This window comes from Bubalus bubalis, chromosome 4 (assembly GCF_019923935.1).
Source record: "Bubalus bubalis isolate 160015118507 breed Murrah chromosome 4, NDDB_SH_1, whole genome shotgun sequence".
In the NCBI taxonomy this organism is placed as follows: Eukaryota; Metazoa; Chordata; class Mammalia; order Artiodactyla; family Bovidae; genus Bubalus; species Bubalus bubalis.
In genome coordinates, this window is record NC_059160.1 from 124137489 (window position 1) to 124160690 (window position 23202).

Consider the following 23202-nt stretch of genomic DNA (forward strand, 5'->3'; position numbering starts at 1 on the left):
ATATATGTATAATATGAACATTTTGGAGAAAAACTTTAAAATTTGAAAATTTCTTTTCTCAGGTGTTTTGTGAGCTGAGCTTTCACATCTCTAATCATCTTATTAAATTATCAGAATCCCAGTTAAATTTACATTTTCATTTTTTAGTTTCTCTCCATAGTTTTCTTCTTTCCAGTTTATTCCTGCATCACTGTGAGTATGGTTATTTCCCTTCAGACTCTCTTGCTGTGAAATTCCAAGCTTGAAATTCGTGATTAATTTCCTTCCTCTTTTATTAAATAATCATGATAATTCCTTTGGGAGGCATCTCCACAACAGTGCAAAAAGCCTGTGTTAGTTTGTGGGTGGCCTCAGTTCAGTTCTGTTGCTTCTTTATCATCTGTGTCTCATCTGGCACATGTGGCATCACAGTGTGAGGTTGGATGAATAAATTCTTTCTGCTTACCAGGTGCTTGATGTAAGTCACGGCAAAGCCAGATGTCTAAGTTCCATTTCCATCCACCCCTCCGTCATTTAAACTCTTTTATTTAAGTATAGTTGATTTACGATGTTGTATTGATTTTTGCTATATAGCAAGTGGTCCAGTTATGCATATATGTATTCTTTTTTATATCTTTCCATTATGGTTTATCATACAGTAGGACCTGTCATTTATCCATTCTGTACATAGAACCTTACCTCTGCTAACCCTAACCTCCCCTCCATCCCTCTCCCGACCCCTTCCCCCTTGTCAACCACACATCTGTTCTCTAAGTCCATGATTCTGTTTCTGTTTTACAGGTAAGTGCATATCCTGTTTTAGATTTCACACATAAGTGATATTACATGGGATTTGTCTTTCTCTGTCTGGATTACTTCACTTAGTATGATAATCTCTAGTATCCTTTGAAAACAAAGTGAAAGTGAAAGTTGCTTTGTTGTGTCTGACTCTTTGCGACCCCATGGACTATGCAGTCCATGAAATTCTCCAGGCCAGAATACTGGAGTGGGTAGCTTTTCCCTTCTGTAGAGGATCTTCCCAACTCAGGGACTGAACTCAGGTCTCCTGCATTGCAGGTGGATTTTTTACCATCTGAGCCACCAGGGAAGGCCAAGAATACTGGAGTGAGGAGCCTATCCCTTCTCCAGGGGATTTCCCCAACCCAGGAATCGTCTCCTTCATTGCAGGCAGATTCTTTACCAGCTGAGCTATCAGGGAAGCCCCTAGTAAAGCCTCTGTGTTCCAGAATGAAGCAGACAGTTCCTGCAAGAGGTGAAATCACTGGTTACTCTAGTCCATTCTGGTCTTGAATTCCCATGATTCTTTCCAATTTTGTTCCTTTTTTTTTTTTTTAAAGAAAAATTGACTTTCAAATATTTTTTTTAAATTGTGGTAAAAGTCACATACTATAAAATGTACTATTTCAACCATATTTAACTGTACCATTCAGTGGCACTATGTTTATTTACATTGTTGGGCAGCTTCTCATCATCGTCCATCTCTTGAATTTCTTACTTTCCTAAACTGAAACTCCCTGTCCTCCCATTAAACACTAACTCCCCATACCCATTCCCCACCCTTTGGCCCCTGACATCTACCAATGTACTTTCTGATTCTATGAATTTGACTATTCTATGTGTCTCATGTAAGTGAAATCAAACAGTATTTGTCTGGACCTAATGCCCACTTCTGATTTCTTTTTTCTATTTTTATCCATGCAATTAGTTTTAGAAATCCTTACTGATGCTACTCCTTTTTCTACATGTCTCTCCATTTGCTTTTTTTCCCAAAGATTCATTTGTTTATTTTTGGCTGTGGTGGGGTTTCGTTGCTGTACGTGCTGGCTTTCTCTAGTCGCAGTGCAGGGGTCTGTTCTCTGGTTGTGGAACCCCGGCTTCTCACAGTGGTGGCTTGCTGAGGAGCAAGTGCTCTAGAGTGCTGGGGCTTCAGTCATTGCAGCACTGAAGTAGGCTAAGTAGTTGTGGCAAATGGGCTTAGTTGCTCCGTGACACGTGGGATCTTCCTGGACCAGGAATCAAACCAGTATCCCTTGCATTGCAAGGCAGATTCTTAACCACTGGATCACCAGGAAAGCCCCCTCCATTTGTTTTTTATACACCCCTAACAATATTCCCTCAACAGAGCCCCTAGGTGGGAATAGAGTGACAATTTTAACAGTATTTCATACCCAATTGCAACAGGCAGTTTTTCGACATGCCGATTTGTTTGGAGCAGGAAATTGGTTCTACGTTATAAGGTGGCTCCATGTGAATCTTAAGTACTTGACAAGTGTTCTGCTTTCTTTCTGGAACATTCTTGTCAACCAGTGCCTATGTTAGTATCTGTCTACATTTCACTTGGACTCAGGGCTTTTGATGACCTTGGTGTGTGCACACACATGCACACTCATACACAACCTCCTGAAAATTAAGCTAAAAGTGGTGGTAAGTGGGATGCCACAGTTCCTGGAGGAGAGCCCCTTGGCCAGGGTTGGGGGACGGGTTATTCATTGTGTGGGGCTGTACCCTGACTTGCAGAATGCTTCTCATCCTTCAGTACTGTCTTTTGTATATTGCTTCTTCCCACACCTGTTTTTAAATGTTCTTGGGTGGGAGTTTCCAGTAGTCATGTATGGATGTGAGAGTTGGACTATAAAGAAAGCTGAGCACCGAAGAATGGATGCTTTTGAAATGTGGTGTTGGAGAAGACTCTTGAGAGTCCCTTGGATGCAAGGAGATCCAACCAGTCCATCCTAAAAGGAAATCAGTCCTGAATATTTGTTGGAAGGACTGATGCTGAAGCTGAAGCTCCAATACTTTGGCCACCTGATACGAAAAGATTGAAGACCGTGATGCTGGGAAAGATTGAAGGTGGGAGGAGAAGGGGATGACAGGGGATGAGGTGGTTGGATGGCATCACCAACTCAGTGGACATGAGTTTTGAGTAAACTCCAGGAGTTGGTGATGGACAGGGAGGCCTGGCGTCCTGCAGTCCGTGGGGTCACAAAGAGTCAGACATGACTGAGTGACTGAACTGAACTGAGTGGGAGTGGTACCACCCTCAGTTACCTGAACAACTTCAGGATTATGTTATGACCTGAAAATAGAATATTATTGTTGTGATTATTAGAACTTAATTGAAATTATTGGAATTTAATTCTCTATGTATAATCCTTAATGTAGAACCTTATAGGTTTAAAAATGAATTCTTTTGGGGTTTCTCCTTCCTGTGATCTTTATTGTATGCATTTAGCATGTATTTATTAGATCCCTTGCTGTGTGCACAGAGTAGCTATAGCTTTAATGGATGTGATATGTTCTTTGAAAGGAAGGAATGATTCCCTGTATGTTGTCACTTTCTCTTCAGTAACAAATGTTAGTTTTTCTTCTTTTGGGCTAAGGCTGCACGTGCATTTGGTTGTCTGATCCTCTGGACACTTGTACAGCTGGCCTAGCACCATCTGTTTCACAGATGAAGATGCTAAGACTCAGGAAGGGAGTCTTGTCTGAAGTCACATGGATGGGAGGGGTCAGGGCTAGGATTTGAATCCCTTTATATTGTGATTTCACCTTTTATGTAGATTTATATTCTTTATGAACCTGATTCCTAATATGAGGTCTTTCCACCCTCCCTTACCACCGGCTTACTACCCTTTTTGCCAGCCACCTATACTGCACTCAGAGTCGAGATTATGGAACAAAAGTCCACTGACAACATCTCTTGATGATGTTGAGTGTCCTGAAAAGAGAGGCTGTTTTCATTTTTGAAATTTCTAAGTACACATTCTATATTTCAGGCCCCAAATGACGATCTGCTGTCTGCAATTTTCCTACACTCAGTGCATCATGGAACTTGACAGGAGGTTCTCTAGGTTATCAGCCATGTAATACGCACATATTTTGTATTAAAACCCAAATTATTTTTGGAGGATAACTAATAGGGACTTACCATACTACCACAAATGAGAAAAAAGTTGAATTATAGCAATTTAGTTGGATACAAATGTGGTAACTTCAAACCACTTTTGGATATTTTATTTGCAAAGAACTATGGCTAGTTCTGCTTCCTGTTCAAAAATGCTTGAATATTAGTGTTTTTCCTTTGTAGTCCTGTAAGATCAGACATTGATAGTATATTGATATCCCAGTCAGAGTTTTTGGAGGAGAAACCCCCTGTTTGCCTTTAAGAATTTACTAACATGCCATCCAATTGATTGTGAGGAATTAAGTTGCAAAAGGGTGGCTCAGATGGTAAAGAATCTGCCTGCAATGCAGAAGACCCAGGTTCAATCTGTAGGCTGGGAATGTCCCTTGGAGAAGGGAATGGCAACCCACTCCAGTATTCTTGCCTGGGAAATCCCATGGACAGAGGAGCCTGGCTGGCTACAGTCTACGGGGGTCCCAAAGAGTCAGATATGACTGAGCGACTAACACATTCACTTTTCTTTCAAATCCCTATTTGCCTGTAAGAATTTACTGATATGCCATCCAATAAATTATAAGGAATTAACTTGCAAAATTTGATGGCCATTGTTTGAGTTTCTTTTGAGTGAGCTTTTGAACTTTAAATAAGCAACATGTACAATATTCTATAATTCAAGGCTTTAAGAGATTCAGATTTTTTTTTCTGAGTCCAATTTTGTGAAGTTTTGCAGAATTAAATTTTATCCGTGCTAACTATGGCATATTTTATACTGTCATAGTATTTTTAGTGCTTAATCTAATAAGAAATGTCTTGTTTTCCTCTTTGACTTTGTCATGAGTTATGACCTCCTGCTCTTTTCTCTTTGTTCTTCTTCTTTGAAGCTGCCATATGTTTTGTAACCCAAGAGAGATAATTCTTTTTGAGAGGTTATCATTTGTAGCTAATTTGGCTTTTCAGGTTCTCTTAGCTCTTGTAAAGAAGACAGGGTTTCATGATAAGTGTTTACTGTCCTCACCGCATTGTTGCACCAAATTTTGCTGCCCTGGGCCCACCAGACTTTGGGTGATGGCCATCCTGCCTCATTTACTTTACTTTCAGACTTTTATGGAATTGAGGAGGGTTGGATCCTGTTCAGTTCAGTCGCTCAGCCATGAACGACTCTTTGTGACCCCATGGACTGCAGCTCTTGAGGCTTCCCTGTGCATCACCAACTCCTGGAGCTTGCTCAAACTCATGTCCATCAAATCGGTGATACCATCCAACCATCTCATCCTCTGTCATCCCCTTCTCCTCTTGTCTTCAATCTTTCCCATCATCAGGGTCTTTTCAAATGAGTCAGTTCTTCCCATCAGGTGGCCAAAGTATTAGAATTTCAGCTTCAGCATCAGTCCTTCCAATGAATATTCAGGACTGATTTCCTTTAGAATTGACTGGTTTGATTTCTTTGTAGTCCAAAAGACTCTCAAGAGTCTTCTCCAACACCACAGTTCAAAAGCATCAATTCTTCAGCGCTCAGCTTTCTTTAGAGTCCAGCTCTCACATCCGTACATGGCTACTGGAAAAACCATAGCTTTGACTAGATGGACCTTTGTTGGTAAAGTAATATCTGCTTTTGGTATGCTGTCTAGGTTGGTCATAGCTTTTCTTCCAAGGAGCAAGGGTCTTTTAATTTCATGGCTGCAGTCACCATCTGCAGTGATTTTGGAGCCCAAGAAAATAAAGTCTGTCACTGTTTCCATTGTTTCCCCATTTATTTGCCCTGAAGTGATGGGACCTGATGCCATGATCTTAGTTTTCTGAATGTTGAGTTTTAAGCCAACTTTGGATCCTGTCGTGTCATGACATCATGAAGTCTCTCAGTCATGTCCGACTCTTTGAGACCCCATGGACTGTAGCCTACCAGGCTCCTCCCTCCATGGGATTCTCCAGGCAAGAGTACTGGAGTGGGCTGCCATTTCCTTCTCCAGGGAATCTTCCCAACCCAGGCATTGAACCCAGGTCTCCTGCATTCCAGGCAGACGGTTTAACCTCTGAGCCACCAGGGAAGCCCCTAGGGATAGACAATTGGATCCTGTAGGGATAGACAATTCTAAGCCAATGCAATGCAATTTAATATTTATGACATGGCAGAAACCATCAAGGGCTGCTTAAAGGTCTATTGACTTGACATAAAAAATGTATAAACCAGGTATACTCATAGCTCACATGCTCCATAGTTACAGAAGGTAATTTTATTTGTCTTTTGACATGAAACTCTCTGAAGTTTTTATAACTCATTAAGAACTGATTGCATGCTTTGCTATAGGTTTAATGATAACCAGACTTGTTTTTCTCTTTTAATTTGCCAAAGTGATGTTAGAATTTTGGTTATTTTAGCTTGTTTTGAGCAGCTCTCTTTTCATCTGTGTTACTAAAGCTGTTTTACACTGTATATATTTCTAAATATTATATTGCCTTTCCCACAAAAGAATCTAATGCAAATATATTATGACATCAGGGTATGATTAATGAAAGGAAGCCTGGTCTTGCTGGGACAAGGTGACTGGAGTCTTGAGCTTCTTTTTAACTTCATATTTGACCCAGCATTTGACTTTGGTCATTAGGTCCCCATTGTATCAGCATGATAGATAAATTAGAATTTGGTGACTGTCTGTTTGCCCTCCATACAACCCTGCATTTTTTTTCAGAGATTGAGGAACAGTGGGGGACTGAATACCAAACTCCAGGTCTGCCCTAAGAAGGCCACCCAACACTGAGATCCCCCAATGTCTGGAATCCTGAGAATTTGTAGTAACCTTTGGAGGTGAAGTAATTTCCCCAGTGGATTATACAAGAATCCTCTGAACTTCAAGTTATGAAATTCCTAGAGTTTCTCTAGTGTGATTTTTTCCAATTTTTAATTTATTTCACAGAATATCATAAGGATAAAAAACATTTAAAAAATTGAATGAAAAATGTCCACCACATAGCTTCCATAGCAGAGCCAGAGTCCCTGGGTGCATTTTTGGTGTTCCCACCCCGCCTTCCCACCGCTGCCAATGCCCAGAGTACATGCAGACCTTTTACACACTTGTACTGAGAGAGTGGGCACCATCATACCTTTATAGCCTTATGTGGCAAAAATGAGAGCATTACATCACTCAATCCTCATTGCTATACATTCAGAAAAATGTATCATCCCATTCTACTGATGCTGAAACTGAGGCTTAGTGAGCTAAGAGGGCTGTAGATGGATGTGGAGAGCTGGAACATGGCTTACATCTGTGTGGCTCCAGAGTCAGAATCAGCACAGAATTAGATTTCCTTGTAACACAGAGTTCTAGGTTAGTTTCTAGAACCTTAATAACATTCCAAGAATCAGTATACCATGACCTACTTAACTTTCTCCTTGTTTTGATGTTTATAACAATCATTTTATAAATTTCTTTCTGAAGATAAAGTGAGATTGGGATTTCTGGGCCAAAGAGCGCAATCATTTTGTGACTTGATACATCCTGCAAAGACTTTCAAAAGGATTACACCCGTTTAGTTGATACTCCCATCCATCCTTCCTACACTAAGTGTTATTTCTTAAGAAATTATGTAGTATAATAACAATAAAAAATTGTATTTAATTCAGACTTTATTTTGGCATGTATTAGACTAATAATGAAGTTGAACTTGCTTTTTTGGTGCCTTTATACTTTTTTCTATTGTGTATTGTTCATATCTGTTGTTTATTTTTGGAGAAGGGGCAGGAGGAAATTTGATGGTTTCCTTATCTTTATATAATGTGGTTATTATCATTTTTCCTGCTTGTATACTTTGTGTATGTGTGTGAAGTTAACCCATTATCATGATTAATAATGGAACGAAAAGAGAAATTTTTTATAGCAGTGATAACATGTTGAAGTAGCAGTTTAGAGTGAATTTTGAAACTTCTTAAGGCTTAGGGTGCAATAGATTTAACAAACAACATAGGTTTTCTTGGGAAAATGAATTCTGTTTCCACTCCATGCATTAATATTCACTGGGCCTGGTCTTTAAAGCTAATGCAATATCAAGGGAACAGCTGTAACTGGGACCATAATAAACCAATCTCATTTTTATAATAAATCTGTGGAAGGCATCCTTTTTACGTTTTCACGGCCATTAAAATAAAGAAGCTGAGAGAAATGTGCAGTTTCATATCCATTGCTTTACTTTTTCTGTATCATGCATCTCACATTGAGTACTTCACCATATTTGGCCTTTTACAAAAATTTGCTGTTTTCTTAAATGGATCCATTAGAAAAACAGCTCCTGCCAATAGGACTTTTTTTCTTGCCAAGCATGCTGTTATTTCAGGGACTATAGGAGAGTGTCTGTTGGCGCCTGGGGCTGCTGAGGCTGCAGCTGTGGGAGTCATAGGACTTGGTGATGGATGGTGGCCGGGTGGGAAGAGGGCTGCACGGGATGACCTTGTAGACTGTCTCCAGCTTTTCGTGGAGAGGAGCTGGGTCTGTAACAGCTCCTGCTCCTCTCTCCACAGATAATACCAGTGCAGGGCATTAAGTCAAAGGTCCTTTTCCATGGACCACGTGGCATCACTGTAAATTGCTATGACGGGTTTACGAAGGCACCGCCTTGCTGGTTGCCACCGTTGGGTATCAGATTCCCCACCACCCCAACCACATCTTCCTATGGTTTTTGCTGTGGGTTTCTTTCCTCCATCTTTCAGATATTCCCACACCCTCATCCACCCAAGTGCACACTCCCTGTCTCTCTTCTGGGTATCACCCGGACAATCCTTTGACCTGCTAAATTTCCCGTGGTCTCCGCATGCTCTGGATACCTTATATGATGCACTCCCACACCTCTCCAGGACCAGCTCCTCTGAGGTCTCTGTGAGGATGCCCTCCAGCAGCAGAACCCACCGACTTACCTCTCTGTATACTCTGTGTCCTCCTTGACCTTGTATTTCTATCCCTTGACTTTTTCTTCTGGCCCTGCCTGGAGCTTGGCTTGATACTCGGAAAGGGATCATTGTCCCCACCCACCTCCAATGTTCCATGATTATTCATTCCATTTTGCCATGTTTAATGGAATATTTAACAGCATCTATGAAGAAGGTTGAAGACTATAAATAAACGCTCTCTTTGGTATTGAAAGGGTTTTATACAATATAAAATTTAGAGCACATTTTCCTCAGGAGCCCTGACATTAATATTCATCATGAGCCCCAAAGAAGAAGCTATTATATTTTAGCATAATGAAGTTTACCATATGTTTCAAAGTCACTTGCAATTGTGCTTCTCATCATGACAATTAGAAAGGTCATCTTGTCTTGCCAGGCTGTGTTAGATACATCACCCAGCTCATGGCTGTCAGTGTGTGCACATACATACGGGGAAGATAAGATGCTTCTTATAAAAAAGCATTGCTGTTTTCATCTAATTGCAAACACTAAACATGCCTGTTGTTTGGCCTCAGATGATATGTGGACACAGAGATGGAAACATCTAAAGCAAATCCCCTTTTGTGCTCTCTGTGACTAAAGTATATGAGGTTAATTTTCCTTCCTTGAAGCATGATGGTGATGAGGCCTCTCAAACCTTGGGTAGACAAATTTGACAGCAAGACAATAGTTTGTTTCTTAAAAATGGACTTTTTTGCCTTTCTTAACAGTATGGCAACAATATTATATTTAATTCTCCATGTATGAACTTGGATGACAGGATGAGGAGAAGGAGAGAGGTGGTGATGAGGCTTCTTATGGAGCTTGTGGAGGAACAAACATACATTAGAATTAAAGCAGGTAATTCTTAGGAACCTGAGAATGCAATTGGAGGAATTGGTCACAGGAGCTGATGCTGGAAAAATGGTCCTTCACCATTGTCTACTAATATTATTGCTGTTGATTTAGCTGAGGCTTGGCCTAAGGTCATATCCCTTCCAGACAGCAGAGCCTGGCACGAGCCAAGTCTGTTTCCCTCGTCAGGCCCACGGGATTGAGTCAATTCCTAGGCAGGTTGATAAGAAGTCCAGGGATCTAAAAGGAGAGAGGGGTCTGGAATTCTCAAGGAGGAGGAAAGGCCAAACTTTTTTTTTCCCCTCTACATTCCTTAGTCTTAGTCACATAAAACGTTTTTATCTTTAAGTCTTGAACTAATGGTTACACAACAAACAACTCAGTTCAAACTCTGTACTAAGGAGTATATAACAACAATGTATCCTGCTTGAGGACAGTTTCTCCTTCCTGAAAACCTTCTGGCTAATCCTGTCATCTTAAAATGTAAATTATGGGAGTGGGTCTAGTAAGATCTTTACAACCTCCAGACATTCTTTTGATTCATTGTAATAACTAATTAAAAAGTATATAACTCCCTTGCTAACACTAGCGAAGGGAGCACTCTTTCTGCCCCCTTCTGATGTCTATGTCAGAAGCTTTCTCTATCCGTTTTATACTTAAATAAAACTTTATTACACAAAAGCTCTGAGCAATCAAGCCTCATCTCTGGCTTGATTCTTCTCCTCCGGAGGCCAAGAATCCCAGCGTCTCTTGTGGTTCAGCAACAACCTTTCAGGATCGCACCCTGGCCCTCAAGGAGGTGGCGAGGGGCAGAAGCCACATTTCTTGGCCTAAGAGTCAGGCTGCACACTAGCTATCCAGCTGATGGTCAGTGTTTGTTGCATTGTGCATCCTGCTGGTTCAAATTTTACAAATGGGAGAAAGTTTGAAATGTTTTTGTAAGTGCTTAGTCTCAGAGAGGGATTGGCTACTTACTGTTTCATCCCCAACTTCTTAACTTACACTGTTGGCTAAGTTCAGTTTGGCTTATTTTCAAGGAACTGCAACTTCCCTAGAGGGAGTTTATGGTGACACCTTGAAAATCTTGTTCATCTGTTGGTCAGTTCACAGGTTTCTCTTAGGCCCCTTAAATATCATTCAGGTTGTAATCCAAGACAGCTACATGGCTGAGTAGAGCTGGTAATTTACCAACATAGTCAACTATAGAACGGAGGCTGGGGAGATAACTCCTAAGAGAAAAAAAAGCAAAGTATTAAATAAAGAGGAACAGAAAAAAAAAAAAAAAGATGAAGTTGAAGAAGATGAAGAAGAACTCTTTGCAGATTTTAGTTTTTTGTTTAAACATCTGTTTTCCCAGCCTCTGTGGCAGCTCTTTGAGGTCATCAGTCCTCCCCACTCACACACACCACCCCCAGGTCTATGCTCTATGTATAGAATAGGGGTTTAGTGAAGCCTGGATAAATTAGATGGATGCTGAATTTGAGAACTGAATGGAATTTGTGATGTGAGGTATTTCAAAGTAGCATTCACCAGACATTCCTATATTCAGCATCATTCTTGTGCCAACTCCTGTGTAGCTACTTCTGGAGGTGTTATAGGAATTATTCCTCATGAATCCTATGAAGTCTGTATTCTTTCTCCCATGTGACAAAGCTGAGGCCATGCACGATGAACTGACTTTCTGAGTATGGGTCCTGGCAGAGTTGGGGCTGTGTGGATGCACATGCAAATTCAAGTTATAAAGTGGGACATGAGATGGGGTAGCTATTTAACTTCTGTGACCCTCATTCTCTGCCTCGTTTACTCATGTAACCAGCAGCAGATCCAGGTCTTAATGGGCCCTAAAACATACAATTTGTAGGTTGGTCTTATTTAAGAAAAACTTGCTCAGTCATGTCTGACTCTTTGAGACTCCATGGACTGTACAGTCCCTGTAATTCTCCAGGCAATAATACTAGAGTAGGTAGCCTTTCCTTTCTCCAGGGGATCTTCCCAACCCAGGGAGCAAACCCAGGTCTCCTGCACTGCAGGCAGATTTTTTACTGGCTGAGCCACAAGGGAAGCTAAGAAAAATCATATACATAAAATTATGACTCAAAATTAGTTGCAGAGCTTAGAGGGGACCCACTGAAGGTGAGGAGCCCAGAGTTGTATGTATCATTCAATTCATGGAAAATTTGCCCTTGTTTTCAATTAATTTTTTGTAGCAGCCACTGACAGTCCAGCCCTCGGAGATGGGAAAACTCTGGGAGATACCAGCAGAAGAGAGATAATTGCAGTAAAGTGTGAGAGATGCTCTGATGGAGAAGCACAGGGTGCCAGGGAAAGAATTTCGGAATAAATGATACCTGAGGTGTGACTTAGGACATGGAAAAGCTGAAACAGAAAAGTACGGGAAGCACCTTTGGGGCTGGAGAAAGCTGGGCTTGAAGTGAGAAAGAACGCTCTTCATTTAGCAGCTGTAAGAAGTTCAGTGGGCTTCCAGGTGGTGCTAGTGGTAAAGAACCCACCTGCTAATGAAGGAGACATAGAGATGCTGGTTCAATCCCTGGGTCAGGAAGATCCCCTGGAGGAGGGCATGGCAACCCACTCCAGTAATCTTGCCTGGAGAATCCCATGGACAGAGGAGCCTGGCGGGCGGGCTACAGTCCATAGGGTCACAAAGAGTCAGACTGAACTGAAGTGACTTAGCACACAAGTGACACACACGTGCACACAAGAAGTTCAGTGTGGCCGATTTCTTCGTGGGATGGGGCAGGGGGAGCTTAAGCTCCAGAGTTAGGCAGGCCAGTTGGGCTTGCATACTAATTAAGGAGCTTGGACATTATCATAAGTGCAAGATATCGTATCTTTTTCATTATAAGTGACATGTATGTCCTGTAGGACTTTCAACAGGTTCCTTAACCTCTCTAGACCTTCGGTTATCATGTCTGAGGAATGTAGGTATCAACAGGTATTATTTGTTGAGCTCCTTATACATGTTGGGCTTCTCTGGTGGTTCAGATGATAAAGAATTTGCCTGCAATGCAGGAGACCTAGCTTCGATCCCTGCGTGGAGAAGATCTCCTGGAGAAGGGAAAGGCTGCGTGTTACTCATCACAACAGTCCTCCAATGTGGAATCATTATCCTGATTTTACAGAAGAGGAAACTTCTGCTCAGAGAGGTTGAACAACATGCCCAGTTTGCCCAGGTCAGCATCCAACAGGGTTCTGAAGATGCCTGTGTGTGTGTGTGTGTGTGTGTGTGTGTGTGTGGTGTCACTGTGCTCGTCAAGTAATCATTTAGGTTCTATGCAGGTATGTGATTTTAAATTAAAGACAAAGATTGTAGACAACTGTCAACTTGTAAGAAAGCTCAGATGCTTTTTTGATCCCCAGTATCATCTTTGTCTTTTTACCACCATAGCCCTTGATCTTGTACTAATTTTGTGCTCTTGTGGGCACATGCCCAGTTTTCTCCTGTAGGTTGCAGACTATTAAGATCAGGGACTGGGTTTTGCTTCCCATTGTATTCCTTCCAGTACTCAATCATTATTTTTTTGGTGTGGCTTGAGCTGAGTAGGATTTGGGAAGCATGGGGCAGGACCTAAAAGAGCTTCCCCAGCTCTCTCAGTCACTAAGTCATGTCTCACTCTTTTGTGACTCCATGGACTGTAGACTACCAGGATTCTCTGTCCATGGGATTTTCCAGGCAAGAATACTGGAGTGGGTTGTCACTTCCTGCTCCAGGGGATCTTCCCAGCCCAGGGATGGAACCCATGTCTCCTGCATTGGCAGGCAGATCCTTTGCCACTGAGCCACCAGGGAAGTCTCCCCAGCACTCACTATGGTGTAAAAATATCATCAAACCTGGGGATGCTCGAGGTTTCTCTGTCTTGATCAATTTTGATTTATGATATTTTTCAGTGAAAGAGAAATTGCCTGCTGGAGGGCCAGACTCAACATGGAGAGGGCTGGGGTGGTTTGCTAATAATAGGAGTTGGCCAGGACTGGGTTGGTGCATGCTCTGTGCTCTGGGCAGGGCACAGAGGGAGGCAGGAGGGATTCAGGAACAACCGTCAGCTGTGTTTGTTCTGTCCCTGCTGGCATCTTGGATGGCTAAGTCAGGACAGAGTGGGCATAAAGTGTGATCCTGTGGCTGAAAGCCCTTAGGGAGTGAGGGATGACAGCAAACTTTGCCATCAAGTAAATCTGCTGCCTCTTGAAAGACTTGCCTGTTTGTGAAATGATGTCTCAAACAAGTTTGGGCTTGAGTTGTTTAAAATTCCAGCAAACCAGAAATGTCTCTCATGTGTCTTTGGGATGATGAAAGTCTTCCAGAGTTGTACAGAGCACGAAATAGACTCTCTCCTTTGATCCTGACAGGGGATATTCTGAATTAACTATGTGGACAGTTACAGGTTGAAAAAAAAAATCAATGCTAGAGACATTAGTACTAGATGAATGGTAAGTGCATTGTCACTCTATTAACAAATACACTAAGGGAAAAAAGAGTTTTCTCTGTCTTTTATGAAGTTGCAAAAGCGTAATATATCAGAATTGTTTGGAAAATGCCCAAAGTAGGGACTGTTTTATGGGAGCATGTTTGGTTTACTTTTTATCTTGAATTGTTCTGATATTCTTTCCTTTTAGGAAGCTTTGAGGCCCCGGCATTTTGCTCTGTTTCAGCCAGTCATCAGTAAGAGTGGGAGCCACAAATAGCTCATTGTTTTAACTTTAAATTTCCCTGGGCTGTCGCTTAGTCATCTCAGGCACTCTTAAAGGGAGACTGGCATCAGGAGTGTGTGAAGGTCAGAGCAAGGGCAACAATGTGCCTGGGAGCATGTGTCTGGTGAGGTCTGAGTCTGATAAAGCCCCTGACTTTCCATAGAGTAAGACTTTCCTCTTCTACAGCTTCTGTACATTTTAATACCTACATTTAAACACATACATTTAGTACTTGTTGCTGTAAATATCCTTACATGTTTGTGGTATTTTGGATTACAAGAGCCTCTGAGTGCATTTTCAAGCTGAATTTGTCTGTGAGAGGTTTAAGTGCAGAAGAACTCACTTGTATATTGGTGGTATCTACCTTTAGGTAGATCACTTCTTTCTCTCAACATTCTATCCTTTTGAGAAACTGTGAGCGCAGAGATGACTCCCCTGACCAACTGAGCTCCTATCACAGGAAGCAGAGCTGGGACAAGGTATCGGCTGTAAGACCTGGTGTAAAACGGAGGCAGCCCTGAGCAGCAGCAACAGAATGGAGCCCCTCGCAGGCCAGACCAGACGGGTGGACCTTCGCACAAGTTCAAAGTGGGTGGGAACATGACCATTCTATGCTTCCAGTGCAATTGCAACCTGAAAGGAGAGGAGAATTCCCCCAGCACAGTTATGTCTGTTGTATAGGATTTTAACGACCTGGGGATGAAGGAGCTGATGGAAGAACAGGGCAGTAAAGACGGGAGGAGTGGGAATGCAGGTTAGTGGTGGGAGGGCAGCACATGCCCCTTCAGACCATCGTCTGAGAAGAGTGGAGTCCCCTAGTCTTCTGAGCCCCTATTTTACCAAAGGCTTATAATATAAAATCGGAATGTTGTATTTGAAGAGGGCGAGGCAAAATATCAACCTGGGAGAAGACTGAATAAGAGCGTCTTTGGTGGGTAAGTGAAGGGATCAGCAGGGGCTGACATGTTCTCCTTATGGAAAAAGGTGCTCCGCGGGAGGCCTCTCCTCCAAGGGGCGTGCCTGCCTGGGACTCTTGTGGGTACGGTAGTAGTGGTACCGTCAGGACGATGGTTGTAATGAATTTGAGTCAGGTCTAGCGAGGTGGATGAATCTGGAGTTTGTCATACATAGTGAAGTAAGTCAGAAAGAGGAAAACAAATATCGTATATTAACACGTATATATGGGATCTAGAAAAATGGTACTGATGAACCTATTTGTAGGGCAGTAATAGAGGCACGAATATAGAGAATAGACTTCTGGACACAGTGTAGAGGGGAGGAAAGGTTGGGATGAACTGAGAGAGTAACACTGACATATGTACACTACCATGTATTAAACAGACAGCTAGTAGGAAGCTGCTGTGTAACACAAGGAGCTCAGCTCAGTCCTCTGTGATGATCTAGAGGGGTGTGATGGTCAGAGGAAGGCTCAAGAGGTAGGGGATATATGTATACTTATAGCTGATTCACGTTGTTGTACAGCAGAAACTAACAATGCTGTAAAGCAATTATCCTCCAATTAAAGTTAAAAAAGAGAAAGGTTCAGTGACAGCTTAAGATCAGACAGCTAGTAAGTGATGGAACCTCCAAAACAGGACTGACAAAAAATTCAAAATTTTTTTAGCTCTTGTACAATGGTCTAGGGCTATCTTATGTTGCAATGTTTGAAGGTTGCTTTTAGAATTGATCTGGAGAAGGCAGTGGCACCCCATTCCAGTACTTTTGCCTGGAAAGTCCCATGGATGAAGGAGTCTGGTGGGCCATAGTCCATGGGGTCGCTAGCGTCGGACACTACTGGGCAACTTCACTTTCACTTTCACTTTTCACTTTCATGCGCTGGAGAAGGAAATGGCAACCCACTCCAGTGTTTAGAATTGATCACTTCTTCAATCACTCTGAATCTTTATCTCGGAGCTTTATTCATCTCGGGTTTTGGATTTGGAAGGCTCTAAAAGCTATGGACTGGTGTCTCGTTTTCTTTGAATAAGTAAAGAAAGTATGAGACCTATGAGGTAAGAACACAGCAAGGGTTTGAAGGATATAAACACAGTTGCTTTTATATGCGTCTTCCATATACACAGCAGCTTTAACCAAAAAAAAGTCAGTATCATGATTAGTTTTTCTAATTTTTTGTAAGCATTTGAATGCTGATGTTGGGAGAAGCTACAATATATGCGCCTGATCTTGTTAAATCAGGGGTTGGTTTGGCAGGAGCGGCTGCTTCTTCTATGTCCTCAGCTTCCAAGTTAACTCAGTCATATTAGTTATTCAGTTTAGACTTGCTCTCTGCCTAATGTGGCACTACCGCCATGGGCTGCGTCAGCCTGACCAACAGCTTGGTCATAATGAGGACAGCCAGCAATTCCCTTCCCATATGGGGTGAAGTCAGGAGTGAGGAGGGCTTCCCAGGCCGCACAGTGGTAAAGAACCCGCCTGCCAATGCAGGAGATGTGCGAGATGTGGGTTTGATCCTTGGGTTGGGAAGATCCCCTGGAGTAGGAAATGGCACCCCAGTCCAATATTCTTGCTTGGAAAATCGCATAGACAGAGGAGCCTGACGGACTACAGTCCACGGGGCTGCAAAAAGTCAGACATGACTCAGCATGCGCTTGTGCGCACATGCGCATGCACACACACGCGCGCACACACACACACACACACACACACACACACACACACAGAGGAGTGAAGATTATCAGGGAGATGCACTTGTCAGATTCTCAATGATAATGAGAAGGAAAAAGTCAGGGTTATTTTTTTTCTGGTGTGAACGGGAAATAGAATTGTAACTAAGTTTCAGTTTCTCCACTGTGCAAATCCCATCTTAAACGACAGGGGATTATGCCAGATAGTTTTGGATTTGGGCCCAATATTTGACCTTAGAGCAACTCTCTAGAAGATCAGACTGCAGTTGAGTGGAGAATGCCCCCTGGACTTGATTTTTAAACAGAACCAGATGAATTTCACTCTACTCTGCTTTTAAGAGCAACACGGCTTGGGGATGCATGAAAACTGTGCCAGACAACTTTGCTGATATTTGCCTTTATCATTCTTTCTGGAAGTGTTTAGACTTCTTTAATAAAATGCTACTGTCCTTGGAAAAGGACTGGAGAGAAACAAAATAATCAAAGCTTGTGACTTTCCTGGCGGTCCAGTGATTCAGACTCTGAGCTTACAAAGCAGAGGGTGTGGGTTTGATCCCAGGTGAGGGGACTAGTATCCCACGTGCCTAGTGGCATGGCCAAAACAAAACAACTCATCTTGAAACATGTATAATATCATATAAGAAATGAATCACCAGTCCAGGTTTGATGCAGGATACAGGATGCTTGGGGGTGGTGCACTGGGATGACCCAGAGGGATGGTATGGGGAGGGAGGTGGGAGGGGGGTTCAGGATTGGGAACACATGTACACCCATGGTGGCTTCATGTTGATGTATGACAAAACCAATACAATATTGTAAAGTAATTAGCCTCTGATTAAAATAAATAAATTAAAAAAAATAATAAAAGTAATATCCAACTGATATTGAGAATTAAGAGCAAAAAAAAAAAAATCAAACCCTACTTAGTCTTGAAATACTTCAGAAATGACAGGGTGGAGAAGAAGCAGAGCAGGTGGGACTTCTTGTCTTAATGGTGACTGAGTGGTGCTGAGTGTAGGCTGCAGACAGGCTCTAGGCTGGATCCAGGGCCAGGATACAGCTTGGGGTTGGCTCTGCGTCTTCCATGCCTGCAACCCAGAGTTTGTGGTTGTGCTGGAAGCCTGAGGAGCCTAGTGGCCCTGATGGGACTGGAGAGACTACATTGACAGTATAACCTGCTGGCTATTGCAAACGATCGAGGTAGCATCACCGCAGATAAAGAGCCAAGCTGTGGACGGTAGGATGGCAGGCCTGGGGCGACGGTGCCTGACACAAAGACGCAGGACCTCATGGGACAGCATCACCCTGGGGCTGAAACCAGTCCACAGACTAACAAACCTGCAAAATGGGACCAGCTTCTGCATGGCCTTTGTTGATGTGTGAAGCCGGGTTTTAATCCTGATTAACCTCTCACTGGGGTAATTGTAAGTCATGTAACTTCTTTCTCGCTGAGCCTCAGATTTCCCACCTATAAAATGGGGGTAAATCCTACTATAGCCATCATGAGGGATAAATAAGGTAACATGTATGACAATATAAAATATAATAAATGTGATAGTACAAAATGTATAAAACTTTTAGTAAAATGCCATAGTTGTAAGATGTGTGTCCAACTCCTGGCAACTCCTAACTAATATTATGTATACTACTCCTATGTGTAATGTAGATATAATATTACATATGCATACTACATATACTACTACATGTAATTCTCTTATGTAACATATAGAGCAATATATATAAAATTTCTAATCAAATACCTGGCTGCAATTATGAAATATCATGTACCCTTCTTTAGCTTTTCATCCTTTTGCAAATCTTTACAGGAGTGCCCTAAATTTGTTATATACTGAAAATGTTCAGCTTTACATCCGAGACTTCAAAGCCCTTTCTATAATTCCGTGCATCACATAGTTTATTATTATATACTTGGCAGGAGGTGATATAAGAATCTGAGGAAACTTTTAGATAAGGAAAGAGGTTTATTGAGTAGGTTTTTAAAACGGAGGTAATTGTGGTTTTCGATGTCAATGCAGTTTCCTCCACAAATTATTGAACTTGTAAATGACACTTCTGAAACCTGATACCTTATTCTAGGTTTCATCATTAATTGTACACTATAATATAAAGACTCATATAATAATGTCTTGTGTTTATATAATACCTTTCTATCTTGTCACCTCACCCACAGTGATAAAATGCAATTAAGCTTGATTTTCATCCAATCTTCCCTCCAAATCTTGAAATTCCACTTTTTTGCCCTCTCTTCGTAAAGCAATAATTCCTCTTGTATTTACAACATACAACTCACACCACATATATTGGAGGGCAGGGACTGGGGAGAGGAATAAAACTGGGGTGTCACTCATATCCTTAAACCCGAACTCTTGTCTGCTCTCTGTTTCCTAAGTATGGTTGGTTTTGCCAATCATGAGACTATTTTATGGATGATTATTTCCAAAGCGAAGTGCCCTTCCTCCTCCCTTTTCTTCAGCTGATCCATTTCACAGTCAACAACAGTGAGCCTCTAGTTTGGAACTCGATTCAAAGCCTGAAAACCCTGGATACATCTGTCTTCACTGGACGTGTTCACGTGCATATTCTAAAAAGGGCTTCTCATCACAGGGTCTGCTTGATAAAATATGCAAATTAAACAGCCACCCTACTGTTGAAATTCAAATCCTAAAACTGCCCTGAGACTGCGAGGGCTTGTGCTGGAGGCCCCCGCACTTACAGCTTTGTTTTTGGCTTGGTGCTCACGCTGACAGCTTCAGAGAACATGAATTCCTACCAATGTTTGTCAAGCTGTGGGAGCCTGAACAGTTCATTAGCTGCTAGAGTTACGGGGTGGGAGATGGGTCACCCAATTTGAAGGCTGACCTTTATGAGCTCTTAGCTGGACTGCATATTTATGTGTCACAGTGTATTGGAATTTAATGAATCTGTGCCCTGAAGGGAGAGGAAGACGGTGGCAAGTCTGGGAGTCTAGGACAGTAAACACCCCATTTCCCTATTCTTTGGGGGTGTCCCCTCTGCTTTTTGGGGTTACTGATTAAATGTGGTAGGTAATGCAGAAGCTGCTTCGAAATCAAATTTGGTCAAACATCTGTGTAGGAATCTGTCCTATTGGGTTTAACACTGAATTTGCTTGTGTATTCTTTAGGCTACTGCAGGGTTGTGCATCGTTTTCCTCCCCTTCTTGCTCAGCTGGATTCTGCTGAGCTCAGGGTAGGACGTCTGGTTGAAGCCCCTGCCCCACACAGACTGTGGGTCCTCATGTGGCCTGGCTGTGGGGAGTCAATCTATTATTGTTATTATTTTGGTTAGAAATTATAGGTTTATTTTTGTATTTTGAAAGAGACAAAAGAGCAAAAATAAAACCAAAACAACCATGCGTGCATGTGTGCGTGCTCAGTTGCTTCAGTTGTGTCCGACTTTGCGACCCTAGGCACTGTAGCCCTCCAGGCTCCTCTGTCCATGGGATTCTCCAGGCAGGAATACTGGAGTGAGTTGCCATGCCCTCCTCCAGGGGATCTTCCTGACCCAGGAATCTAACTGGCATCTCGCCACTCCTGCATTGCAGGTGGATTCTTGCTGCTGAATCACTGGGGAAGACCCCAAAGCAACCATATATATCAATAATTGTGAAATATGTGACTATATATATATACACACACACACACACATATATAATATATATACACACACTCTTATATGTATGTATGAAATTACATGAGGAAAAGAGTAAGATGTTTGAAACCAAGAATGGGCTTGAACAGATTTCTAGTGAAACACAATTACAAGTTTTGCTTCAAGTGTCTAGGCTAGATAGCATGGCCCATGGAGCACAGGGACACTCATCTATTTAACTGATTAAAAAATTTTATATTCAATTTACCTGGATTACTGCCTCTGAACCCACTTTCAGGAAAGGGGAACATGAGGCGTCAGGTCCCCTGGCGTGTGGGGAGGAAGCAGGCTGGGGAACCACCATCTTTGATAAGTTGATGGCGCTGGGCATGTGCCATAAACACACCAGGCCTTGGCCTCCTGATGGCAAAAATAAGGGTCTGCACTAGATAACTCTGCAAGGGCTTTGCAGTGTTTTTTGGTGGTGCTGTGAATTTAAAACTAACACAGGAAAACAATAACCAGCCTTGTTGGCTAGAATCTTGAAGTTAGCTGGGGTAGCTCTTCAGGCCCGAATGCAGCCACGGTTTCCCATCGTCAGAACTGGATGAGCCACGCGGACATCGCTGGAGCAGGGCCGTCGGGAGGGGAGGTCCCCTGCCACATTCAATGTCACTTGCTTTCTGTGGCTGTATTTTCTAAACACCCTCTAACCCTGTCCGAAGAGACACCAGGTGCCCGGCACCGGGTGTTACCCGGCGCTGAAGTCACGTGCCTCCCACGCTGAGCAGAGGGAGGAGCTTCGCTCAGCTCTCCCCGCAGGCCACCTCCCAGGGGAGTTCATTCCTGGGCCTGCTGCGCTAGGACAGTCTTAGGTTGAGCCGGCAGGACATCAAAACAAGCAGCCATCTGTGCTAATTCTGTTGTTTCAACAGAAAAGGTAAGGCCGATTTTACTAAATCAATGGTTCAGGTGCCCATGAAATAGAGCCTAGCTGAGGTCTTGCCTGGAGAATCCCATGGACAGAGAAGCCTGGTAGGCTGCAGTCCGTGGGGTCGCACAGAGTCGGACACGACTGAAGCGACTTGGCGGCGGAGGTCCCTGCGTGTTCTCGGAGGCTGCACCGCTTTGTAGCTGGGTTTTTCTCCCCGGCTGCACTCAGAGCCACCTTCTGGTCATAAGTCTGTGGGGTTAGGGGTGGGGTGAGAGGTATTTATGTCAGAGCTCCAGGTGACTGTAATGTTTGCTGCTGCTGCTGCTAAGTCACTTCAGTCGTGTCCGACTCTGTGCGACTCCATAGACGGCGGCCCACCGTCCCTGGGATTCTCCAGGCAAGAACACTGGAGTGGGTTGCCATTTCCTTCTCCAATGCATAAAAGTGAAAAGTGAAAGTGAAGTTGCTCAGTCGCGACCGACTCTTCGGGACCCCATGGACTGCAGCCTACCAGGCTCCTCCGTCCATGGGATTTTCCAGGCAAGAGTACTGGAAGTGGGGTGCCATTGCCTTCTCCGACTGTAATGTTTAGTCAGCTTATACTTAATTTATAACTGATTGCCTGTGTGCTAAGCTGCTTCAGTCGTGTCTGACTCTGTGACCCTATGGATCATCAGGCTCCTCTGTCCATGGGGTTCTCTAGGCAAGAATCCTGGAGTGGGTTGCCATGCCCTCCTCTAGGGGATCTTCCTGACCCAGGGATTAAACCCTCCTCTCTTATGTCTCCTGCATTTGCTGGTGGGTTCTTTACCACTAGCACTACCTGGGAAGCCCTTATAACTGATTAACAGACTTCAGATGGGTAAAACCAGCTGGCTCATATGGGCTCTCTTTGAATGAGAGCCTTGTTTTGAACGAGGTCTGATTTTGAACGTCTGACGTTTCGTGCAGTACTGGCCTCTGGCTGAGACAGTGCTGCCTTTGCTCTGGTTTCTCTGCACCCTGCCTTCCTGCTTTTTGTTCACCATTCTGGAATACTTTTGTTGTTCAGTTGCAGCTTATAATTTGGAGTCAATCCTTGTAGTTTCCCTTTTTCTGTTGAGTTTTTTCCCCTACGTCTTATTTATTTATTTATATTTAATTTTTGACTATGCTGGGTGTTCGTTGCTGTACATGGGCTTTCTCTGGTTGTGGCGCGCGGGCTTCTCTTCTTGCAGAGCACGGGCTATAGGGCTCACTCTTCAGTAGTGGTGTTTCACTGGCTTAGTTGCCCTGAGACATGCGGGATCTTCGTGGATCAGGGATTGAACTGATGTCCTCTGTATTGCAAGACAGACTCCCAACCCCTGGACCACCAGGGAAGCCCTCTGCTAACCTTCAAAAGGTGTTGTGAAGTCCAAGTTCCTTCCCTGTGCTAGCTTTCTCTGGAGCACTGCAGGGTTCCCTTGGTTTAGTGCTTTTGGCCTCATTGGTACTTTGATGTCTCTGGCTTGGTTCCTTAGATGTCCTTGTGCTGGATGTCTGGGAAAGTGGAAATGTCAGAAAAGGGCCATGGATGTAAGACACTGATGCATTGCCTGTGACCTTGAAAGCGATATTGATGGGTCAGTGG

The 23202-nt window shown here is 43.0% G+C and overlaps 1 protein-coding gene across 5 annotated transcripts in view; it reads left to right on the forward strand.

The window, feature by feature from the left end:
- DISC1 (DISC1 scaffold protein) overlaps positions 1–23202 on the forward strand; it is a 412213-nt gene that overhangs the window by 205923 nt on the left and 183088 nt on the right. Inside the window, exon 10 of one of the 5 annotated variants that reach the window (XM_044942014.1) lies at positions 6592–10156. The exons of the other annotated variants lie outside the window; for them this stretch is intronic. Within the exon in view, the coding sequence (XP_044797949.1) occupies positions 6592–6641 (50 nt within the window). The 3' untranslated portion in view covers positions 6642–10156. Of the gene's footprint in view, positions 1–6591; positions 10157–23202 lie in introns of those variants that run through there. 5 annotated transcript variants of the gene reach the window in all.